Raw genomic sequence first — 20,465 nt, forward strand, 5'->3', positions numbered from 1 at the left:
GTTGACCTTACAAGTGGTGACCCCGGGACGTGATCTCCCTACAAAGTGTTGACCGGCGACGCGATCTCCTAAACAGGCGAGTGACGTCTTTCAGCGCAATATGGATTTGCACCGAACGCATTCTAGATTAGTTGTAGAGGTTTGATAGAACTGACTGGAAAACCTGCCAAGAGAACATTGCAATAGTACAGCCTGGACAGAACAAGAGCTTGAACAAGGAGTTGTAGCATGTTCCGATAGAGAGGGTCAAGGTTCCTGGCTGTCCTTGAAGGAGTTATGGTTGATTTGCCTAGCTAGATGGTGAAATTGTGATGAAGTGATGGGTTTGCTGAAACCACAAGCAGTTCTGTCTTGGCAAGGTTGAGTTGAAGGTGATGGTCCTTCATCCAGCAAGAAATGTCTGTTAGACAAGCTGAGATGCGAGATCGTCGGTTCAACAGGATGGAATGAGAGGTAGAGTTGAGTGTCATCAGCATAGCAGTGATATGAAAAGACATGTTTATGAGGCACCCCTGTAGCTAGATGTTGTGACTTGGACACCTCACCCCTCCAAGATACCTTGAAGGACCTATCTGAGAGGTAAGACTCGAACCACTGGAGTGCAGTTCCTAAGTTTCCTTTTGCCAATAGGGTTGAGAGGAGGATCTGTTGGTTAACCGTGTCAAAAGCAGCGGACAGGTCCTGCAAGACATTTCAATATTTCAAGTCTGGTTTGTGTGTTTAAAAATAAAAAAGTAAGGGCTCAGACATGAGCTGATTTCACAATATTAAAGGGATAGTTCACCCAAAAATGAAAATTTGATGTTTATCTGCTTACCCCCAGGGCATCCAAGATGTAGGTGACTTTGTTTCTTCAGTAGAACACAAATGATGATTTTTAACTCCAACCGTTGCAGTCTATCAGTCGTATAATGCATGGCAATGGTAACAAAATCTATGAGAGTAAAAAAAACATGCACAGACAAATCCAAATTAAACCCTGCGGCTCGTGACGACACATTGATGTCCTAAGACACGAAACGATCGGTTTGTGCGAGAAACCGAACAGTATTTATATCATTTTTTACCTCTAATACACCACTATGTCCAACTGCATTGAGCGCGCGCACGGCATCCGGTGCGCGAGGTGTGTACACGCTCTGGCGTAGTTTACGCAAGCGCCAGAAGTTTAATTTAGCTTTAATAAAAGCACAATGTCAAATCCCAAGGAAATATTAAAAACTACAGGCTGAAATGCACTTGAAAAAGCTTGGTTATGCCCATAAACATCATTTATTTTTAGCACAGAGAGGATTCTTGGACTTCCTTGACGCACTCCAACAACACTTTCTCTACTTTTTTTTTTTTTTTTACTTCCTGCCAGCTCTGTTAAGGGGAAGGGGGTTGACTTTGGAAAGGTAACAAAGCAACACACTTAAGGTTTAATTTTATCTGTCTCTTTCAGACATGGTTCAGTACCAGCAGACTCTCCATGTAACCTGAGCAGATGTCATTCAGCCCGCGTTTGAAGGTGGAGACGCTCTGTACTGTTTTGACTTTACAGGCCTTATGAAAGTGGTTGTGTCACAGGAACGAAGGTTTGGCCATTAACAAGCTTCCTGAGTGGCTTTCTAATATTAACTGTTACCAGTGAAGGACTTCTCAGCTAACAGGAAAGTACTTTTTACAGCTAATTAAGAAGAAGGTCAGAACACCATGAACCTGTATTTACATGAGAACACACCCGTTATGTATATTTTACCGGTGCAATCAAACATCAGGTTATAGTCAACTAAATATTAATCTTCTCATTTTAGGATCAAATCTGGATGCGGTAAAGTATTTCACTTCAGTGTTAGAAAACACTGAGGTCTGATCGCTTTGACAGGAATAGAAAAGAATTACTCACTGGAATGAGTAGTGTATCACTTTATCAGAAATTTCCCTCCCAGTATGCTCTCAGAAAATCCATGAGAGTAGAAATCCTGTATTTAAAAAAAAAAAAAAACAGACGTGCATTGTGTTTTTTCTCCTGTTTCTTTTAGGGATGCAAGCATATAGAAGGCTCATTGAAAAAAAAAAAAATGGTGTAGGATTTTCTTTTAAACAATTTTCACTTATTAATTGCTAGTAAATTGGCATGATGGCATATGTGCAATTTAAGGTAGTTAGCTTAAAAAAATCAGGACTTTTCCTGTGATGTTTCTCCTAAGAATCGGAAGAAATTCCAACAAATCAGACAATTGGAAAATTTGAATGAGAAATGTTATACTAAAGTTATATTCAAATCTCTAACTTTTTATCAGTCACTGAGATCTCAAACAGGACCCAATCAAAACATATGAATTGTGTACAAACACCTGATACAGACTTGAACATTGCTTACAACATCTGCAGAATGTAATTTACTTTTCTGAGGAAATGTTTTGATGTATTGCAAATGAGAAAATGTTCTAAAAGTTATTCATTTATTTATTTATTTATTTAGTCATTTATTAGACGCTTTTATCCAAAGCGACATGGTTATAAAAACTGAAACAGAAGTGAAACCAGTAATAGGAAAGAGGAGAAATAAAAAGCGATACTTGTCCTTTGCCGGTGTCCCTGCCCGGTGGAGTCGCACGGTAGAGTCGATGGTCTTTACACTCTTCGGTCTTCACCCGAGGAGGCCTTCACGCGACGGCTGCCGCGACCTCTGTTGCGGTAAACTAAGCTTTTTTATACCCGTCTTATAAAATACTAAATTAATTCAGCTGGACACACTTTCCTTATTTTCTCCGCAACAAATGGCCAAGCAAGCGCAGACACTGACAAGATACGCGATACAGAACGAGACCAAACACGATATCAGCACGTCTCCACACAGTAAAATTAAACAGTAAAGTTACAACTTGCAGATGAAAAGGCGCGTGTGACGTGTGTGAATCAGACAAGTGAAGTTTACACAATAAAGCATGTTGTGGCAATAGTGTTATAATTGAGCTATGGGTAGACAATTTGTTACATGAAAGTTGACCTCTCTCCATTTTTTTTTTTTTTTGGAAATCATGAAAAGTTTAATTTAATTAGTACTGCTCTCTTTAAATAACTAAATATATTTACTTGGTCAAAAATACAATAAGAACAGTAAGCTGAGAAGTATTATTACCATTTTTTTAAAATAAATATTTTAATATATTTTAAACTATATTTAATTATTGTGATGACAAAGCTGAATTTTCAGCATCATTACTCCAGTCTTCAGTGTCATATGATGCCCCTAACCTAAGGTTCAAAAGAACAAAAAAAATGTAAACCGATTTTTTATGTTATAAATGTTTTTACTGTTTTTAATGTGTGTGTATAAATATTTGTATTTATTTTTAAAACAGATATTTTTAAGAAAAAGAATGTTTGTTTTGATAATTTTGCTAGAAAAGACAAAATGCTGATTATGAAAATGTCTGTTTTTATTTTTTTTGTGTGCATTTAAAAAAAAACAGAAAAAGAAGGAGATGGAGAAGAAAATTCACAAAAAGTTGATTGTTTCTTTTTCTAACTTCACTCTTTGTTTCACTATGAGGGATCGCTTTGGGCGTGACCAACTGCGGAAGCTCTTATAACACCATGTCTATCTTTGACAGACAGGTCGACCTGTGACCAGGCTCCACCCCACCTATATCAGCCAGATCGACCCCTGCCAAAGTCATTCATGCTTCCTTCCCATGGGAGACTGCAGTAAGCTCTCTCAGCACATCCTGACTTTGCTGATTTCGCTAAACTGTTCGACAGGCGGACCGTCATTGGAATCTGTCACTGAACGCGAGGTCAGTTGGACTGGATTGTGTTGAGTGACATCCTTAAAAGTTAGAATAGTGTCCGCGTCAAGGTGAGCTATTCTAATTGGCCTGTTGCGTATTAAATTACAGTGGTAGGTGACGTCAAGTCAACTTGAGGCTATACGCGTCAAGGCAAGCCTTTGGAAGGTTTAATTACTTTAGACCAACAGGCTAATGTGTTGTGACAAGTCTGAGGTTTGCATCACTTCTCAGCCATTATGTCGACAGCCATCACCTCTGTCAAAGGGAATGAGTCAAAGATCAGGGAGGTTGCATCCCACCCATGTCCATCCTCATGTGGAGCCATCACAGGCAGGGACCATCACCCCATGTGCTTTGTGTGTATGGGCCCGAAGCACACTCAAACGTTGCTTGCGGACCCACAAACATGCGCTCACTATGCGTCATTGCCGGTGAAAATCTTGGAAGGGAGGCTGAGAGTGGCAGTGACTAACAAGCAGGACCCATGCCTGTCCAGAGCTGCCACACAATCTGCGGCGACTGACCATCTCACACAAGCTGGGTGGACATGATGGAGGCTGAATCCCCGAATATGCCTCCACTGTTTGAGGGCCTGCTCGTGCAGGAGGAGGGTGAACAGGGGGATGAGGACGCAGAGGGCGATGCTAACTCTGATCACCTCGATTTAGACATTGATGACGAAGAGGAGGAAGACAATTCCCACTACCCCGACCAACAGTCTAGGCCACCTAGCTAAGAGTGACATTTATGATGGGAAAAGGTTGCCTCCTGCTCAGCCTGCAGCGAGACAACTCCTGCCTGCCGTGTCTGCTTGCATGAAGGAAATGTCCCACTTCTGGTCTAGCCTCTTTAAGAGCAAGCTCCCCACCAAGGGGTATTCCATGTTGGAGATACAAGGGATAGGAGAGCTGGGGTTGGCCGGACCCCCAGCGGTAGAGTCTTCAGTGGCCTATCATCTCCATTCGAACCAGCGCTCCTCTCAGATTTTGCTGCAGAGTAAGATGGAATAAGAAGGTCGATATATCAGAGGATGTATGAATATGCAGGGCAGTCCATGTGCTCACCGAACCCAGTGACTTTACTGTCAGCATACCAAGCAGAGATTTTGGAAGAGATGGGGTGGCAACTGGACTCAGGAGCACCGAACCCGGCACTCTGTGACTTTGTGTGGTGAATGATTTGATTCTGCGCTCTTTCCGTGGCACGGTTCAGGGCTTTGGCCGCGTGATGGGCTTGGCTGTATCAGGTGAGAAAGCGTTATTACTAAACCTGTCAGGCTTGGACGATGAGTAGAAATCAGAAGTAATGGATGCCGCTTACGACCCTACTAAGGGGCTGTTTGGTCCAGCCCTTGATAAAATGATGGAAACAAGCACCCTCAGGAAACAGGAGAATGAAGCTTTTAACTCCGTCTGCCACTTAAGCAAGCGCCGTGACTACCCACTCAACTGGCATGACAGGGCTTTGCAGCAGCTGCGGCAGCAAGAGGGAGACTAGTGGGCACTAGGGCTCTAAGACCTGCTTACAGAGGGCAGCAAACTGGCCAGCGACCAGACCTTGGGGAAAGCATTTGTTTGTAGCCGTGGCAGCTAAAAACTGTCCGCACCACCCAGAGGAGAGGAAGAAGCAGCAACCTGACACGCAGGTATTCCCCAGCCCTTCTCTCTCCGTCCGCAAAGAAAAGAAGTTGGGAATACAGCCTTCTTGTTCTGAGTTCAGTAAGGGCCCATTCGGCAAGCTGTTCTTAAGTTCAGTGAGACGAGGGAGATCAGGGTCATGTTCAGCAGTGTCACCAAGCACTCACATGGTGTTTTTAAACACGTTTTAATTTGGGGGAATTGAACATAAAGAATGAATCATTGCATCCAAGCCACGTGCTGAGGGCGATATGCTCCCCGAGTTAAGAGTACACATTAATAAATGTTGCATTATCACAGCCAGGCAAGCAGCCGAGGGTGATATGTTCCAGAGACACAAAAAAAACGCATGAAAATTCAAAGACATGAGAAGTGCTCCCCTAGTTTCACCGCTGGAGGGGGTGCTCACTCCTTCAGTGGGAGCCAGCACGGCAGCAGTGATGATGTCATCCCTGCGCAACGTCAGCCAAGTGGAAGTGTACGGAGTGTATCTCTGCCCGTATAGCCATTTGGTGCGCATGTGCAGTTCATCCGTGGGTTTTGGCAACGATTTCACAGGAATACAGACTTCAGTTCGCCATGAAACCACCTCGATTCAACGGGGTGATTGTGTCAGTGGCCGTGGGGAAAAGCAGGTTTTCCAGGTTTTCACAACAAAACCCGCCCAATTGCTACTCAAAACTAACCTAAAACTAGCCCAATCGTGTTTCTGGGGGTGGGGGGTGGAACAAATCACATTCCGGGGAGTAAAATACACGTTTTTTGGTGGGTTCCCCTGGTAAATTTCGAATTCCAGGGGCTAAATATCAAATTTTTGGGGCCACTTCAACCCACGGACATGAAAAACAACCCACGGCAACAGTGTTAAAGTAGCCCAATTCCGCGGGAAAACTGCGGCACATTATCAGCTGCCAAATTAAAATCTGCGTTCACACTTTGGCTGGCGTTGAGACAGACAGCAACTTTTCAATCATGTTTATTTTATGTTTTTCACACTTGAATACACATAGTACTAGCAAAAATCATCTCTTTTTAGGCATTTTTACAACGTTGCTCATTATAACCAATCACATAAGATTCTGTTGAGCTTATTAATGCAATGGCAAATCAGAGGCGTTGTCATCGGGTTTTTTTTAGACAGTGCTTAAATTTGCGCTATAGACTGAAGTCAATGATAATATTCTTTGATAATGTAAATGTTCTTTGCTCACTTTCTGTATATGATAGCGTTATAAATAGTAACTTACAATGTTTTTCTTAAATTAACGTTAAATACAAAGTCAGTCGTATTAATGTTTTATAGCATGACACCAATATCTGGTACTTAAGTAAAAATACGGGTTTTATGCATAGTTAATAGCTTTCACTAACATTAGGCTACATCACCCATCGCACGTTATATCAACTAACATAATCTAAAGGCGCAAAATGCATTTACTTACATTCGAGAATCAAGATATTTCATGATATAGTTATCAAGTTTCGGAATATTTCTAATAAAAAAAAGGCCTACATCAGATATAAAGTGCTATCGTGGCTGCTGTGTATCACATGAATCCCCCCCCCCACACACACACACACTGGTGGCCCCCTCAAAAATACTAAGCGCATGATGCCCCTGCAAACATTTAAATTATTTAGAGTTAGCCAGTGTGGTTAGCGCCAAAACAGTTTCTGAGCTTCATCAAAGGTCAGCATGTTTTAGTGAAAACAGACAATTCCACAGTAGTTGCTTACATCAATCGACAAGGGGGCACACGTTCCCTTCAACTGCATCAGATGGCTGATCGCGTAGAGCAACACAAGGCTTTTATCCCTCAGGGCAACTCTCATTCCAGGGGTTTTAAACAGAGGAGCAGATTATTGTCCAGGGGAAAACCCCCTGTATGGGGAATGGAAACTCCATCCCCATGTGGTGAACCAGATATGGCAGAGGTACGGTCAGGCTGCTGTAGATCTCTTCGCCTCACAAGAGAACACTCAATGTCCTCTGTATTTCTCTCTAGAGGACGAAAATGCACCACTGGGTGTGGATGCTCTAGCCCACACATTCCCTCCTCTGAGCTTAATTTCCTCCACTCTAGCCAGAGTGAGGGAATAGGGTCTGTCATTAATACTGATAGCTCCACGTTGCACCCTTTAATAAGTCGTTTTATGAAAGGGGCATACTGTAAACGGCTGGTGTCCAGACAGATGGTTCCTTTATGGTATTTATCCATAATTTTTTTCTTTTTTATTTAGCCATATTTAGCCCTTTCTCAACACCCTTTTGAGCCATTAGAAGGAATTAGGCTTAAGTTTCTCTCTTCTAAGACAGTGCTGCTCGTAGCTTTAGTAACAGCCAAGCGTGTGAGAGACTTACATGCTTTGTCTGTTAGCCCCTCTTGTTTGCAGTTCTCTCCAGGGCTCACTACGGTTTCCTTTTGCCCTAACCCTGCTTTTGTGCCTAAGGTAGTTGACTCCGCGTATAGGTGCCCATCTACTGAACTGGCAGCTTTTCACCCTCCTTCGTTCTCTTCTCCGGTGGAGCAGAAGTTGAATTCATTATGTCCAGTACAGGCTCTTCATATGTTTGTGGAAAGAATAGCAGGTTTCAAGACTTATGACCAGCTGTTTGTGTCTTGGGCTAATCCTCACAAAGGGAAGCCATTGTCTCGTCAAAGACTGTTATCATTGGATCATAGAGGCTATATCTTTAGCTTATGTTTGCAAGGGTCTTCAACCGCCTAAGGGCTTGAGAGCTCACTCCACACGGGGTATGGCTACATCATTGGCCTTACTCTGGGGAGTTTCTGTTCAAGATATTTGTTCAGTAGCAAGTTGGGCTATGCTACATACTTTTGTGTGGTTCTATAGACTGGACATGTCTGAGCCATCCTTAGCACATGCAGTGCTGGGAGCCGGTAGGTCTGTGCCGATTTAATTGTTATGGGTGTTTGCAGTGATATGAGTGCAATCCGGGAGTGGTCTATATCTCCCATAGTGAAACACTGAGCGAAGTTAGAAAAAGAATGTTGGGTTACTTAATGTAAACCCGGGTTCTTTGATAACAGAGTGAGGTGTTTCACCAGCACTTCCCTCCTTGCACAGGTATGGGAAGAAATCTCTCTATAATAACTGGCAGAGGTCGACCTGGCTGATATAGGTGGGGCTGAGCCTAGTCAAAGACAGACATGGTGTCATAAGACTTTCCGCAGTTGGTCACACCCAAAGCAATTCCCGATAGTGGAACACCTCACTCTGTTATCAAAGAACCCGGGTTTACGTTAAGTACCCCATCCTTCTGGTTTGAAAGTGCATGAACACAAGTAAAATGTCTGTAAGAAGGTAAGGAGGCTTATGTAATGTTGTTTAAAAAATTGTAGTAGTATAAAACTGAGGCTACTAGCTTATAAATGGGCAAGCAAAAAAAAATCAATTTGGTCATCATAGACAGCAAGTCTTTGTGCTGCCTTCAAACAGCGAAACTTGGTGCAGTTGGATAGCCTAGAATGGGCAGTGTCCACAAAACCGCTCCCCAGCCCCATCTTGGCCATTCAGACCACTGTGTTGTTAATACCCATATACAAATCATATACAAAACTACCAAGAACATCAAAGTATGACCAAAGGGAGTGAGATTAGATCTGAGGTTTGGCTAGGTTAGCATGATCTGGTAGCATGTTGGTAGATGTTGTAATCGTGACCCCTTGTTTGGGATTTGCTTGTGGTTCCTTCAGCCAATTTAGCATCATGATTTTCCTGCTCTAGAGTCATTAGTCACATGTTATTTTGGTTTGACTGGTGACTGGCTAAAAAAAAAAAAAAGCCTGAATTCGCCCTCATTCATCCCACAGACACTAGGAAACAAGCTTTAGATACATGGAATACCACCTCACTTTGCAATGGTCAATACCTCTCAAGCGATCATACTAAACATTGGTAAACCGCAGGCCTTTCTGACTCATAATTGCATTGTAGAACATCAGCGCATAGCCTCATTAAATCTAAATGAAAAGTTATTGACAAGCAGAGGCATCCGGAAGAGAACCTGTTTAAAGGGGTCATAGGATGCTACATGCACTTTTACAAGTTGTTTGAACTGAAATGTGTGTTGGCAGTGTGTGTACACAACCACCCTATAATGATAAAAATCCTTTTTTTTTTTCATTTGTGTTAAGAAATCAAAGGATTTAATTTTAAGCAATGAATAAATACCAAAAATAGAAACTGTTATAAGTCCTAAAAATAGACACTTTAAAAGTTGCCCTTTAAAGATAAGACAGATAAGAGTTCATAAATCCCCTGGAAAAAGGCTTATGGGAATAAGAAATGATAAGAAATGAATAAATATGAAATACAAATAGAAATAAAGATACGCACAATACTAAGACAAACAAAACAGAAAAAATAGTTTATAGATGTATATATTATATAACATGTCAATAATAAGAAAAGGGTGATTTTACTAAATATATTCCTTTTTTTTTTTACACAATATACATTTTCGCAGCAGGTAAGAAGGACCTGTGACTGATAATTTATGTTATTTTTCAGTTTGCATTTGATTCCTTTTTATTCCAATTTTGCTTTTTTGCAACTGTTTAACAAACAGGTCTGGCAGAAAACACTTCATTTTAAGTTTGTTTCAGCTAAACCTCTACTTGAGGTCAGTTAGCTTCCCTGAAAATAATCTCTAGAACAGCATTGCGCTGCTAATTTAGGTAGCATGCCCTCTTTAGGTAGCCATCAGTATGGGTGATACCAGGCCAGAGCACGCTAAATACAAAAACTACAGTTGTCATCTGTAACGTGAGGACCAAAGAAACAACAACAGCCTGAGCTGGTGACAGCTGGTGAACGGCATTGTAGGTGTAAAGAGATGCAAAGAGTGTAACATCAAGGCATCAATTTTAACCTGAACACACAAATTTTAAAGTCAGAGATTCTACATTCACTTCTCTCAGGAAGTTCTAGGACTATAAATATGACTAAATAAAAACTATTTTGACTAAAAAATAGGACTAAACAAAAACTATCTATTTTGAGTTTGTTCTGTCTCTGCTTTTAGGGTATAGATGTAGATAAGTTTTTCTTCATTAGAACAGATTTGGAGAAATTTTGCATTACATCACTTGCTCACCAATGGATCCTCTGCAGTGAATGGGTGCCGTCGGAATGAGTCCAAACAGCTGATAAAAACATCACAATAATCCTACTGCTAAATTTCTCCAATTTTGTTCTGATGATGAAACAAATCTACATCTTGTATTGAGAGTGAGTACATTTTTTAAATGGAAATATATTAGAGAACTGCACGGTGTATATATTGTGGGCCATCAGAGGATTAAGTGCTTTGTGACCTTGTAAAGTCTTTTCTGTCTGTTAAAGAAACTGTTGAAGAAGTGAAGAATTTTCAGTAAGTCATTAAGGGCTGTAAGTTGTGAAAGTATTATAGGAAACCCTAAAAATAGACAAACTGGAAGCTCCCTCTTTAAAGATGAGATAAGAAAGATAAGATAACACTTTATTCATCCCCGTGGAGAAAATGAAGTCTTTCAGCAAAATACACAGGGACCCCTAATGTTTTGTAAAGTGATCTCTCAAACGACAAACTTAGGCAGTCAAAAATGCATGTGACCACATTGCATTTGTACAGTTTTTTTTTTTTTTTCCAGTGTTACTATTTTGATCTGAGGGCTTTATAAAAACAAAAACAAAAAACGACATTTATTTTAAACTCCTATCAACCACTGTCTTGTTCTGAGACTCTAAGATAATTTCTCAAGTATTTGTCTGCAAGTTGATTCTTTCATAGCACCCAGGCTATGCTCACTTAAAATGAGTTCAGGAATTCAGTCCTCAGTATTAATGAGTCAGTTTTCTCTTTGACCAGCAGAGGGTATCATCAGGTGATGAGGCAAAGTCACCATGCTGGACATGGAATCAAATGTCTTTGTAATGACTGCCACTCTGTGCTCACTGTGACCATTTCAAAAAAAGCTAAAGCAATTTAATGTTGTTATTACTATTTATTATTATTAATTAATATTTTATGAATTGTTTATTATTGTTAATTTAGTTATCGTGCTATATACGTTAACCTGCTATTAAACAACTATAGCAAATATGTAAATGCAGATATAAGATATAACAATATAAAACTATTGTTTTGTAGGACAAATATTGTAATACATTAATAAGCGTTATACATTTATAACATTTAAAATACACGTGATATTCATGAAAATATAAATATCACTTGATATTCTGAAAAATTGCTGATATTTATAATACCCTTGTGCTGAAAACATGAACTTTTATTTATCGATAAAAAATATTTATTATTATGTTTTTGTATATTAAAGCATAATGTATTTATATAAAGGTCTACTATTTTTTTTTTTTAGAAATGACTGGATTTCTCTATGTGGCCACATCTATATGACTAAACTAGAACACTACATAGGCGTTGATTGCGGTGGAAGCGTTAGCGTCGCGTACATGCGTCGACAGGGCTCTGTTCTGAACTCGTGTACCCATGATGCTGCGGGTTTGTCGAAACTTTCACACTCACAGGCACGGAAGAGGATTCAAGCAAGTTAAAGCGAAAACACAACACAAACGCAACAGACGTCCACTACCACGCTGTGTTTGGATATGAAAATGCACGAGTGTCGATAGCATTCCGCGACAGTCTGCTGTTCGATATGCGGTGCCGCTGTCAGCGAACGCTTGCAGATCACGCGCAACGGAGCTCAGAGAGTGACAGGTAAGCAGGTAAGAGCTGTTTAACATACCGAAACCTTTCAGTGTAGATGGGTAAACCTTTCTGCGGGCGGGCTGGCGGCTTGACCTTCGTCACCAAAATTTGTGAGTGGGGGGGCCACCGTTCCCAAACGTTTCGTGATATCTGTTTCGTCCCATTGAAAGTTAATGAGCAACCTGGAGCTGTTTGGCAAGCGCTGCGTCGCGCAAAGTGCGTTGCCAGATCCTTTTATATTACATGCTGTTTTATGCTACTGTACTTGGCTACTATAATATGCCACATGTATGCCTCTGTATTGTTAAATACTGAGGAAAACAGGCTACACCGCTGATAAATATTTAATGCTTTTTGGGTGCAACCACCTTAAAACGTTTTCTCTAAAAAATCTCTTTTACCTTACCTGTCAAAGTAAAAACCTTCATGAAAATGTCAAATATTTATAATAAATATTTAAAATATATATTTTATTAATTACGTAATATTCAATTTATAATGAAATAATTACATTTAATATTTAGTTTATTTTTCTAATGAATATTTTATCACACATCTATTCATCACAGCAGTCATTTTGTTTTTTCTGGTGTTGCCATCTACTAAGGCATACTTAAAATTAGGAAATTTATGTTAAAACCTTTTTTTTTACAATTTTCTGTGACAGAGTTAATATATATTTTCTCAAGGATCAGTGATCCGATAATATAATACACTATATTAATTCTATAATATACTAATGTCCAATACTATCCCTTACGTGGTGGTGGGTTAAAACTGCAAAGTGGTTTTGTAAGATTTATTGATCAGATTTGATGTTGTCTTCCAGCACACAATCGTGAAAAAGAGTGAAAGTAAATTAGAGTGCATTTATGTGTTTGTTGAAAAGTGCTGAATAGGGATCAGTTCAACTGTAACAGTGGCTGCAGCATGTGAGTGAATAATTCATCCCTAAAGTATGATCCGTAGCCGGGTTTGAATTTGGTTTCCTTTACAAATTTTGCATTTCCTGGGGCGAAGAGTTTAAATTTATATATTACCGGTCACAACTAATTAGTCTACTGTATCTAATCATAAAGCAGGTCTTTTATTTGGCTACTGAGATCCAGTGTCATGTCTAACACGGTCCATTATGCACTGTATGTTCTCATCATGGTCTGGAACTCCAATTCCAGTGATTATAGCAGAGGATAATCAAATCCTTTTAGAAGCTTCTCCTTGAAATCTCTGTCACACATCATACTACTAAATATAATTATAGAATTTGGTTCCTCCCATCATACGTTTTCAGAAAGTAGCTGGTTTTGTCCTTGCTTTTGGACTTTGATGATTTAAGGGTTAGATGCTGCAGGAATATTGCGTGATCCTACATTCAGTCTTTGTGTCCGTTGACACAGGCCGGTATCTGTCAGTCTCTGCTCTCTCTAGAACACAATAGTTTGTATTCATGACATTGTTTGGCCATTGCCAAACTGGGGTTTGTTGATGGTTGTATTGTTTATTTGTGCTTTGTTACCTTCAGAGTGATTCAGGTTTTTTGGGGGGGGTTATTTCACATTTTCATTGTTGATATCTCTGTCCTCAGTTTGTAAGACATGGATCATAAAGATGTGTTTGCAGCACTGCAGATGATATGTTCAGATGTCATCTCAGCTCTTAATGGATCCCGCAACAATTCTTCAAATGCCGATGCCACTGATCGTCTGTTGGGGGTCATGAGGCAGATTCAGGAACATGGTCGTGCTGTTGAACCCTTGATCACTGGCTTTACTGCTGTCTATCACCATTTTGATTTGGATGCGCAGACCCCCGGCAATGGATATCGCACCTTAGTCAAGGTAACTACTAGTAGGTTGCAAAACTGTTGAGTGCAGTTTTACAAATGAGGTGTTAAGGGCAAATAATGGCATGTCATTAAAACATTTTCAGCTGTGATGATAAATGCTCTTGGCTTTAATTTAGTGGTTTTATACCTGTTAATTGTGCTTTATTATGGTTTGTGAATTATTTACAAATTATTTAAATTCCATTTTTTTATTGAATTATTATAATTTAAAAAAAATGTATATTGTGAAATATTATCATGCTTTAAAATAACTGTTTTTTTATATATATTTTAAAATGTAATTTATTCCTGTCATGGCGAAGCTGAATTTTCAGCAACTATTGCTCTTCAGTGTCACATGATCCTTCAGAAATCATTCTAATATGCTGATTTGCTGCTCAAGAAAAAAAGGGACAAAAACATTTGTTCTGTTTAATATTTTTGTGATACTTTTTTGTTTTTCAGGATTCTTTGATAAATAGAAAATTCAAAAGAACAACGTTTATTTAAAATTCAAATATCTTTCCCTGCTGAAAAAAATATTACATTTCTTTAAAAAAAATCTTACTGATCCCAAACTTTTGAACGGTGTATTTTTATAAATAATTTTACAAATATTCATAGAAAATTATAGAATATTATTTAGCCTAATATCCACAAAAGGAGTCCATTGACGTTGTCTATTTTCCATAGGTGGTCCATTCCTGCATCATCCACATCCTTCAGAAGGCCCGTTACATCGCATCAAACTGCACTGGAGCGTTTTTCAGGATGGACCATAATATGGCGGAAATGGATGCATACTGTAGTGCCCTGTGCCAGCTGCGGGCGTTGCTATACCTGGCACAGGTATTACTCAATGACAATGCCCATGGTCAGCTCTATTCACAGGAGGAAGGGGGTTTAAGCGAGAGGTTTGTGCGAGAGTACACCTCCATGCACAAAGCTTGTTTTTATGGTCGTTGCTTGGGCTTCCAGGTAAGATAACGTTAATAATTATTTTGCATAATTTTGCTTTCATTTCAGTTTTTTCGTTTTTAACAGTACTAGGAACCTCCCATGAATAAAAGTCTTTATTGTTTCACTGGTGCATGCAGTTTATGATGTATGCAAACTGGTTCCAGAAACACAGAGTCTATTTATATGTCTCTGCTCCAAGTTTTCCCCCTCTCTCAGGCCTTTTCTACAGACAGTGGTCATCAGTATGGTGTCCTTTGGTGAAAACTACAAGAAACAGCAGACTGGGTTAGGTAAGTGCAGACTCAGATAGGGCAGATGATAATATTAGGACTACATGATTTATTCTTTGATGTGTTTATGTCTGCTATTCCCATAAAACACTGCAGTGGGTGAAATTAGTCTCTTATAATTCTCACACAATTACATATCCCTTTTGCCAATGAACTTGATGATTTATTTACAGGCATTGCTGCTTTATCTTTTTTCACATCGGGCAAATACGTGGTAGATCCTGAGTTGAGGGGGACAGAGTTTGAGCGCATCACACAAAATCTAGATATGCAGTTTTGGAAAACCTTTTGGAACCTTACAGAGACTGAGCTATTATCAGTAAGTACAAGTAGGTTTATGTGCGCTTCTATGAGAACAGATAAAACAATATCAATGCCTTGTTATATTGTTCTTGTTGTTAAACTGTAGGTTTACAATATTTACAGTACCGTTCAAAAGTTTGGGGTCAGTAAGATTTTTAAAAATGCTGACCGAGGCTGCATTTATTTGAACAAAAATACAGTCAAATTTATTGTTACATAATTTTATAATTTGTAAATAACTGTTTTTTGTTTGAATAATTTAAAAATGTCATTTATTCCTGTTATGCAAAGCTGAATTTTCAGCATCATTATTCCAGTATTCAGTGTTACATGATCCTTCATAAATCATTCTATTATATTGATTTGCTGCTCAAGAAACATATCTTATTATTATCAATGTTGAAAACAGTTTTGCAGCTTAATACGTTTGTGGAAACTTTGATACATTTTCAGGATTCTTTGATAAATGGAAAGTTCAAAAGAACTTAAATATAATTTTTTTGTAACATTATAAATGTTTTACTGTCATTTTGATCAATTAATTGCATCCTTTCTGAATAAATATATTAATTTCTTTTAAAAACTCTGACTGACACCAAACTTTTGAATGCTAAGTTTAAATAAGACAGAAGAGTTTCAATTATCCTTTTTCTATCTTTTTTCTTTTCTGTATTTTTCCAAAGAGTTTGACAAGGATTGCTTCCACTGTGGTGCAAGTGAATGTAATATTAACCATACCAGCTGTAAGTCTGAGTTTGCCACTGGCCTCTGACCCCAGTTTCTCAGTCTCTATGAATCCTCCAGTTGCACACTGGGGCCCTGGGCCAATCAAAGTGCGCTTGATCTCTCACACACTCCGACAAGGACAGGTTTGTGTGTTTTATGAAAAAGAAATAATTCATTACATATTTTTAAGACAAACAGGTATCCTAAGGCTCTGAATGATGTTTCCAGCATGAGTATGATGAAATGTTTTCAACATTCTTGTAATTAAATGCTGCTTTTCTTTCAAACAATTAATTCTGCCAAATGTCCTCCATATTCAAACTCTTCCCTCAGGACAGTGCAGAACTGTTGGCCCTTTCTCGTCCCGAGGGGCCTCAGCACTCTCAGCCAGGGGGTTTCAGTCGTCAGACAGCTCCTCTTTCTCCGTGCCTGCTCGTACACTTCCACGGAGGAGGCTTTGTTGCACAAACTTCAAAATCACATGAGGTGTGGCTGTGGCAATTTTACCTCCCTATATACGGTTTCTCACCTAAATGATTTCTTTGTTAGGATGTTGTGTTTTTTTTCTGAGGCCCTCTGTCTTGTTTTCTCTCTATTGTAGAATTACTTGAAGAGCTGGTCAAAGGATCTGAATGTGCCTATTCTCTCTGTGGATTACTCATTGGCTCCAGAGGCCCCGTTCCCCCGGGCTCTAGAGGAGTGTTTCTATGCCTACTGTTGGGCCTTAAAGAATTGCCACTTGCTGGGTTTGTAAAGCACACTCCTCTCCAAATGGACTAATAACTAAACTAATATGCAGACAGTAATTGTTTTATGGAGATATGATGTAATTTCAGTAATTACATGTGCTAGCCAATGATTATTGCCGTCTAAATAGGAAATGTAATACGCTGCAACAAATGAAATAGTAAATACAATTATTCTATCACAGTTTCTCAATTAACATGAGATAATGTTAATAATGTTGTTAATAGTAAAAAAAATATATTATTATTATTAAAGAATTTTTAAAAAACTTAATGTGGACTACCATTCAAATGTTTGCAAGGATGCAAAGACACTTATAATACTACAAAATATATTTATTTCAAATAAATGCTGTTTTATAAATGTTCTACTCAAAGAATCTTGAAAAATCATGGTTTCCACAAACATATTAAGCAGCACAACCAATTTCAACATTGATAATAAGATAATAAGTTTCTTGAGAGTTAAATCCGTATATTAGAATGATTTCTGAAGGATCATGTGACACTGAAGACTGGAGTAATGACTGCAGATAGGGGAAGAAAATACATTTTAAAAGTGTATTAAAATAGAAAACGGTTATTTGAAATTGTAATTATATTATGCAGTATTACTGTACAGTAAAATACTGTACAATATCAATAAAATGCAGCCTTGGTGAGACTTATTTTAAAAACATTAAAAAATCTGACCGCAACTTTTGAACGGTAGTGTATAATAATTATAAAATAATTAGCAAAATGCTTTGCTTTTTAAATAATTTTAGGTGAAGTACATCACACTACAAAACTTCCCAAAAGTATTTGGTCAAATGCCCATAATTTGATGGTTAAATCAGTTTAATTTTTCCATTTTATGACATTCAAGATGTTGATGCGAAGAACAATAACTTTTTATTTACCCTCCATAAAACCATATAGCCAGTCACAATTCCTATAAAAAGAGGGTTGAACTTCTGCAAAGAACCATATGAACTTTATTTTTACCTTTAGGTGTGTGAGCATAATAACAGGTGTGAACATGACAAGCAATCCATGTCAGCCATGCCTCCGGACTCTCTAAATGTTGATCTTGCTGCACAGGCTCGACTGCAGAGCGTGTTTGTTTGGTGGGAGACAGTGCAGGCGGTAACCTGTGTATAACAGTCTCTATGAGGGCAATGTCTCACGGTGTACGTGTTCCTGATGGGATTGTGGCAGCGTACCCAGCAACTCTGCTAACAACAGACGCCTCACCATCCAGACTACTCACTTTAATCGACCCTCTGCTGCCTTTGAGTGTGCTCTACAAGTGTATTGATGCCTATGCTGGTGAGCTTTTGAGTCAAGTCATGTTACAGACAAGAGTTTTATGCAGTACAGATTATTTCAAAGCAGCTTTATCTACCGCACTTTCATGATTGTACTGTCTCTTGGTCACTGTCTCTATCTCAGGTACGAGTTGTCAGTCAGTACAGCCAGCTCAGCAGTTAGACACCTTGGCTGCTTTGGGACAGGACACAGTAAAGTTGCTGACTAACTTCGCCCAAGGAGCAACAAATTGGTTTCAGACTTTATTAGATCCAAAAGCAGCATCGTCATCCTCTTCAACCACATCATCAAACGGTCCTTCACCTTCCAAGTCACATTCTGTAGAGAAACCACAGGAAGTCAAAGAATACCCAGACAACTTTGAGCCACTCCGGTCTAGGTGTCTGGTGGATATACGGACACCTTGCACACCAATAATGAAGAACCCATTTGTTTCTCCTCTACTTGCTCCGGACAGTCTTCTCAAGGGGCTTCCACCTGTGCATATAGTGGTAAGACATGATGAAAATGCATTTCCAAGAACAATGTTGAAAATATTATTTTAATGCTTTGATTGTTCTTTTCAGGCCTCAGCTTTGGATGCCCTGTTAGATGATTCAGTGATGCTTGCCAAAAAGCTTAGGAATATGAACCAGCCTGTGACGCTCACTGTGGTTGAAGACCTTCCCCATGGCTTCCTGAGCCTATTTCAACTTTCCAAAGAAACCCAGGAAGCATCTGATATATGTGTGAAACGAATCAGAGAAGTCTTCCAGCAAGAGGAACTACCTGCTGATCAGAGGCAGCCGGGGCTCAATTAGACAGTTTAGGCTTGGGAAAGTCATGATGGACCACCAATGTCCAAGAAGTTCCAGGGATCTAAATAATAATAAAGTGAAACTAGTTTTGACTGGTTTGAAACCAGAAATTTATTTATAAAAAGATAAGTCTATCCACCAGCTGAACTCCTGGAAGCAATTGTAGATCCAGCTTGCAATACCAAAGTCATAGGCTTAATGTGCAGTTTTGCATCAGAATGACTCATTTTTAAGTATTCACATTAACTATTCACTGTTGTGTTCTGAACAAACTGAATGTCTAAGCATCCACCAAAATTTCACCATTGTGCCTGTAGTGATGCAATAAGATCAATCCTAGCTACTTCTGCACTGCAAACTAATATTTAAAGCAACTGCACTGTGGATTCTATTAAAATCACCATGTCTAACCTCTTATTTTTATCGGAAATGAAAATGGTTTGAATGTTTAAACGTAGGGGTGTCAAACACACAGCACTCTCTATGATATAAAAATTAAAAATTAAAAAAAAACTTCAATTGTCCCACACAAAGTTGTGTTTAGTCCAGTGTGTCTCATGGCCTGAAATTACTTTGACACCCCTGCTATGATATTACATTACAATGTAAGCTATATCATTATTTTAAAATGTTTAATTAATTTTACAAGGATATTTGTGTGTGATATGATTATATATCTGACCAAACTTTGAGGATGCGGTTTTAAGCTTTACAGCATTGTGTCTTTTCGTAGTACTGTTGTCTACACTTGAACCTTCATATTAACCGGTTACCTCATAATTTCTTGAAAAACAACTGGCCAGATGCACAAGAATCTTTCACTGTTGACTTGCTACCAGTTCACGTTATGATGCAGTAAACTAAATGGCTAAAAGGTGTTCATAACCATAACCAAATTAGATTCAGCACATGATGACCTGTACTTTTTTCTTATAACACCAAAGATGTTTGTTCTATACTGTACTGAGAGGATTTTGATGAACTGAATGTCAAATGCAATAAATTAATAATCCACTATTTTTAAAGCACCCTTTGTTTCCAGTGCTGTTTTATGTTTTGGTCTATATTTTGCAGTTATTGTTACTACAAGAAAACTATGGTAATTTGATAAGTTTTAGTCACTACTTTATAATACTACTAATAATAATAATAAGAAGAATTTCAAGTCTGAAATCATTAAGTATTAATTTATTAATATTTTATTGTATTATATCAATATAATTAATATTTTTTTACGTTTTTTCTTGTATTATTATTTTTTATGACTAAGAATGCCTAAAATACACTATGGATACCACAGTAATTTTAAGGGAATAAAGGCATACATTTAAAGAAAGAAATGCAGTAAA

At 38.7% G+C, this 20,465-nt stretch overlaps 1 protein-coding gene across 3 annotated transcripts; it reads left to right on the forward strand.

Moving 5' to 3' along the window:
- Nucleotides 1-11,891: 11,891 nt before the first annotated feature.
- On the forward strand, nt 11,892-20,139 carry LOC107739528 (hormone-sensitive lipase-like). Of its 3 annotated transcripts, none has more exons than XM_016551671.1 (11): nt 11,892-12,175; nt 13,744-13,996; nt 14,677-14,961; nt 15,143-15,233; nt 15,407-15,552; nt 16,220-16,405; nt 16,596-16,748; nt 16,864-17,008; nt 18,092-18,319; nt 18,443-18,810; nt 18,886-20,139. In XM_016551671.1, exons 2-11 carry the CDS (start codon nt 13,754-13,756, stop codon nt 19,117-19,119), a joined length of 2,079 nt encoding a protein of 692 aa, XP_016407157.1. In that variant the 5' UTR covers nt 11,892-12,175; nt 13,744-13,753; the 3' UTR covers nt 19,120-20,139. The 3 variants fall into 3 exon arrangements, with proteins under 3 accessions (XP_016407157.1, XP_016407156.1, XP_016407158.1); XM_016551670.1 differs by having other exon boundaries at nt 11,892-12,167; XM_016551672.1 differs by having other exon boundaries at nt 11,892-12,167; nt 13,779-13,996.
- Nucleotides 20,140-20,465: the final 326 nt, after the last annotated feature.

The sequence above is a fragment of the Sinocyclocheilus rhinocerous genome, unplaced genomic scaffold (genome assembly GCF_001515625.1).
Source record: "Sinocyclocheilus rhinocerous isolate Xijiao unplaced genomic scaffold, SAMN03320098_v1.1 scaffold314, whole genome shotgun sequence".
Taxonomy (NCBI): domain Eukaryota; kingdom Metazoa; phylum Chordata; class Actinopteri; order Cypriniformes; family Cyprinidae; genus Sinocyclocheilus; species Sinocyclocheilus rhinocerous.

Excerpts from the sequence above, each read along its gene's own strand:
- LOC107739528 (XM_016551671.1), top strand. The coding sequence starts at position 13,754 with ATGGATCATAAAGATGTGTTTGCAGCACTGCAGATGATATGTTCAGAT. Across the intron at positions 15,234-15,406 it reads GAAACAGCAGACTGGGTTAG|GCATTGCTGCTTTATCTTTT; the intron begins GTAAGTGCAGAC and ends ATTTATTTACAG. Across the intron at positions 15,553-16,219 it reads CAGAGACTGAGCTATTATCA|AGTTTGACAAGGATTGCTTC; the intron begins GTAAGTACAAGT and ends ATTTTTCCAAAG.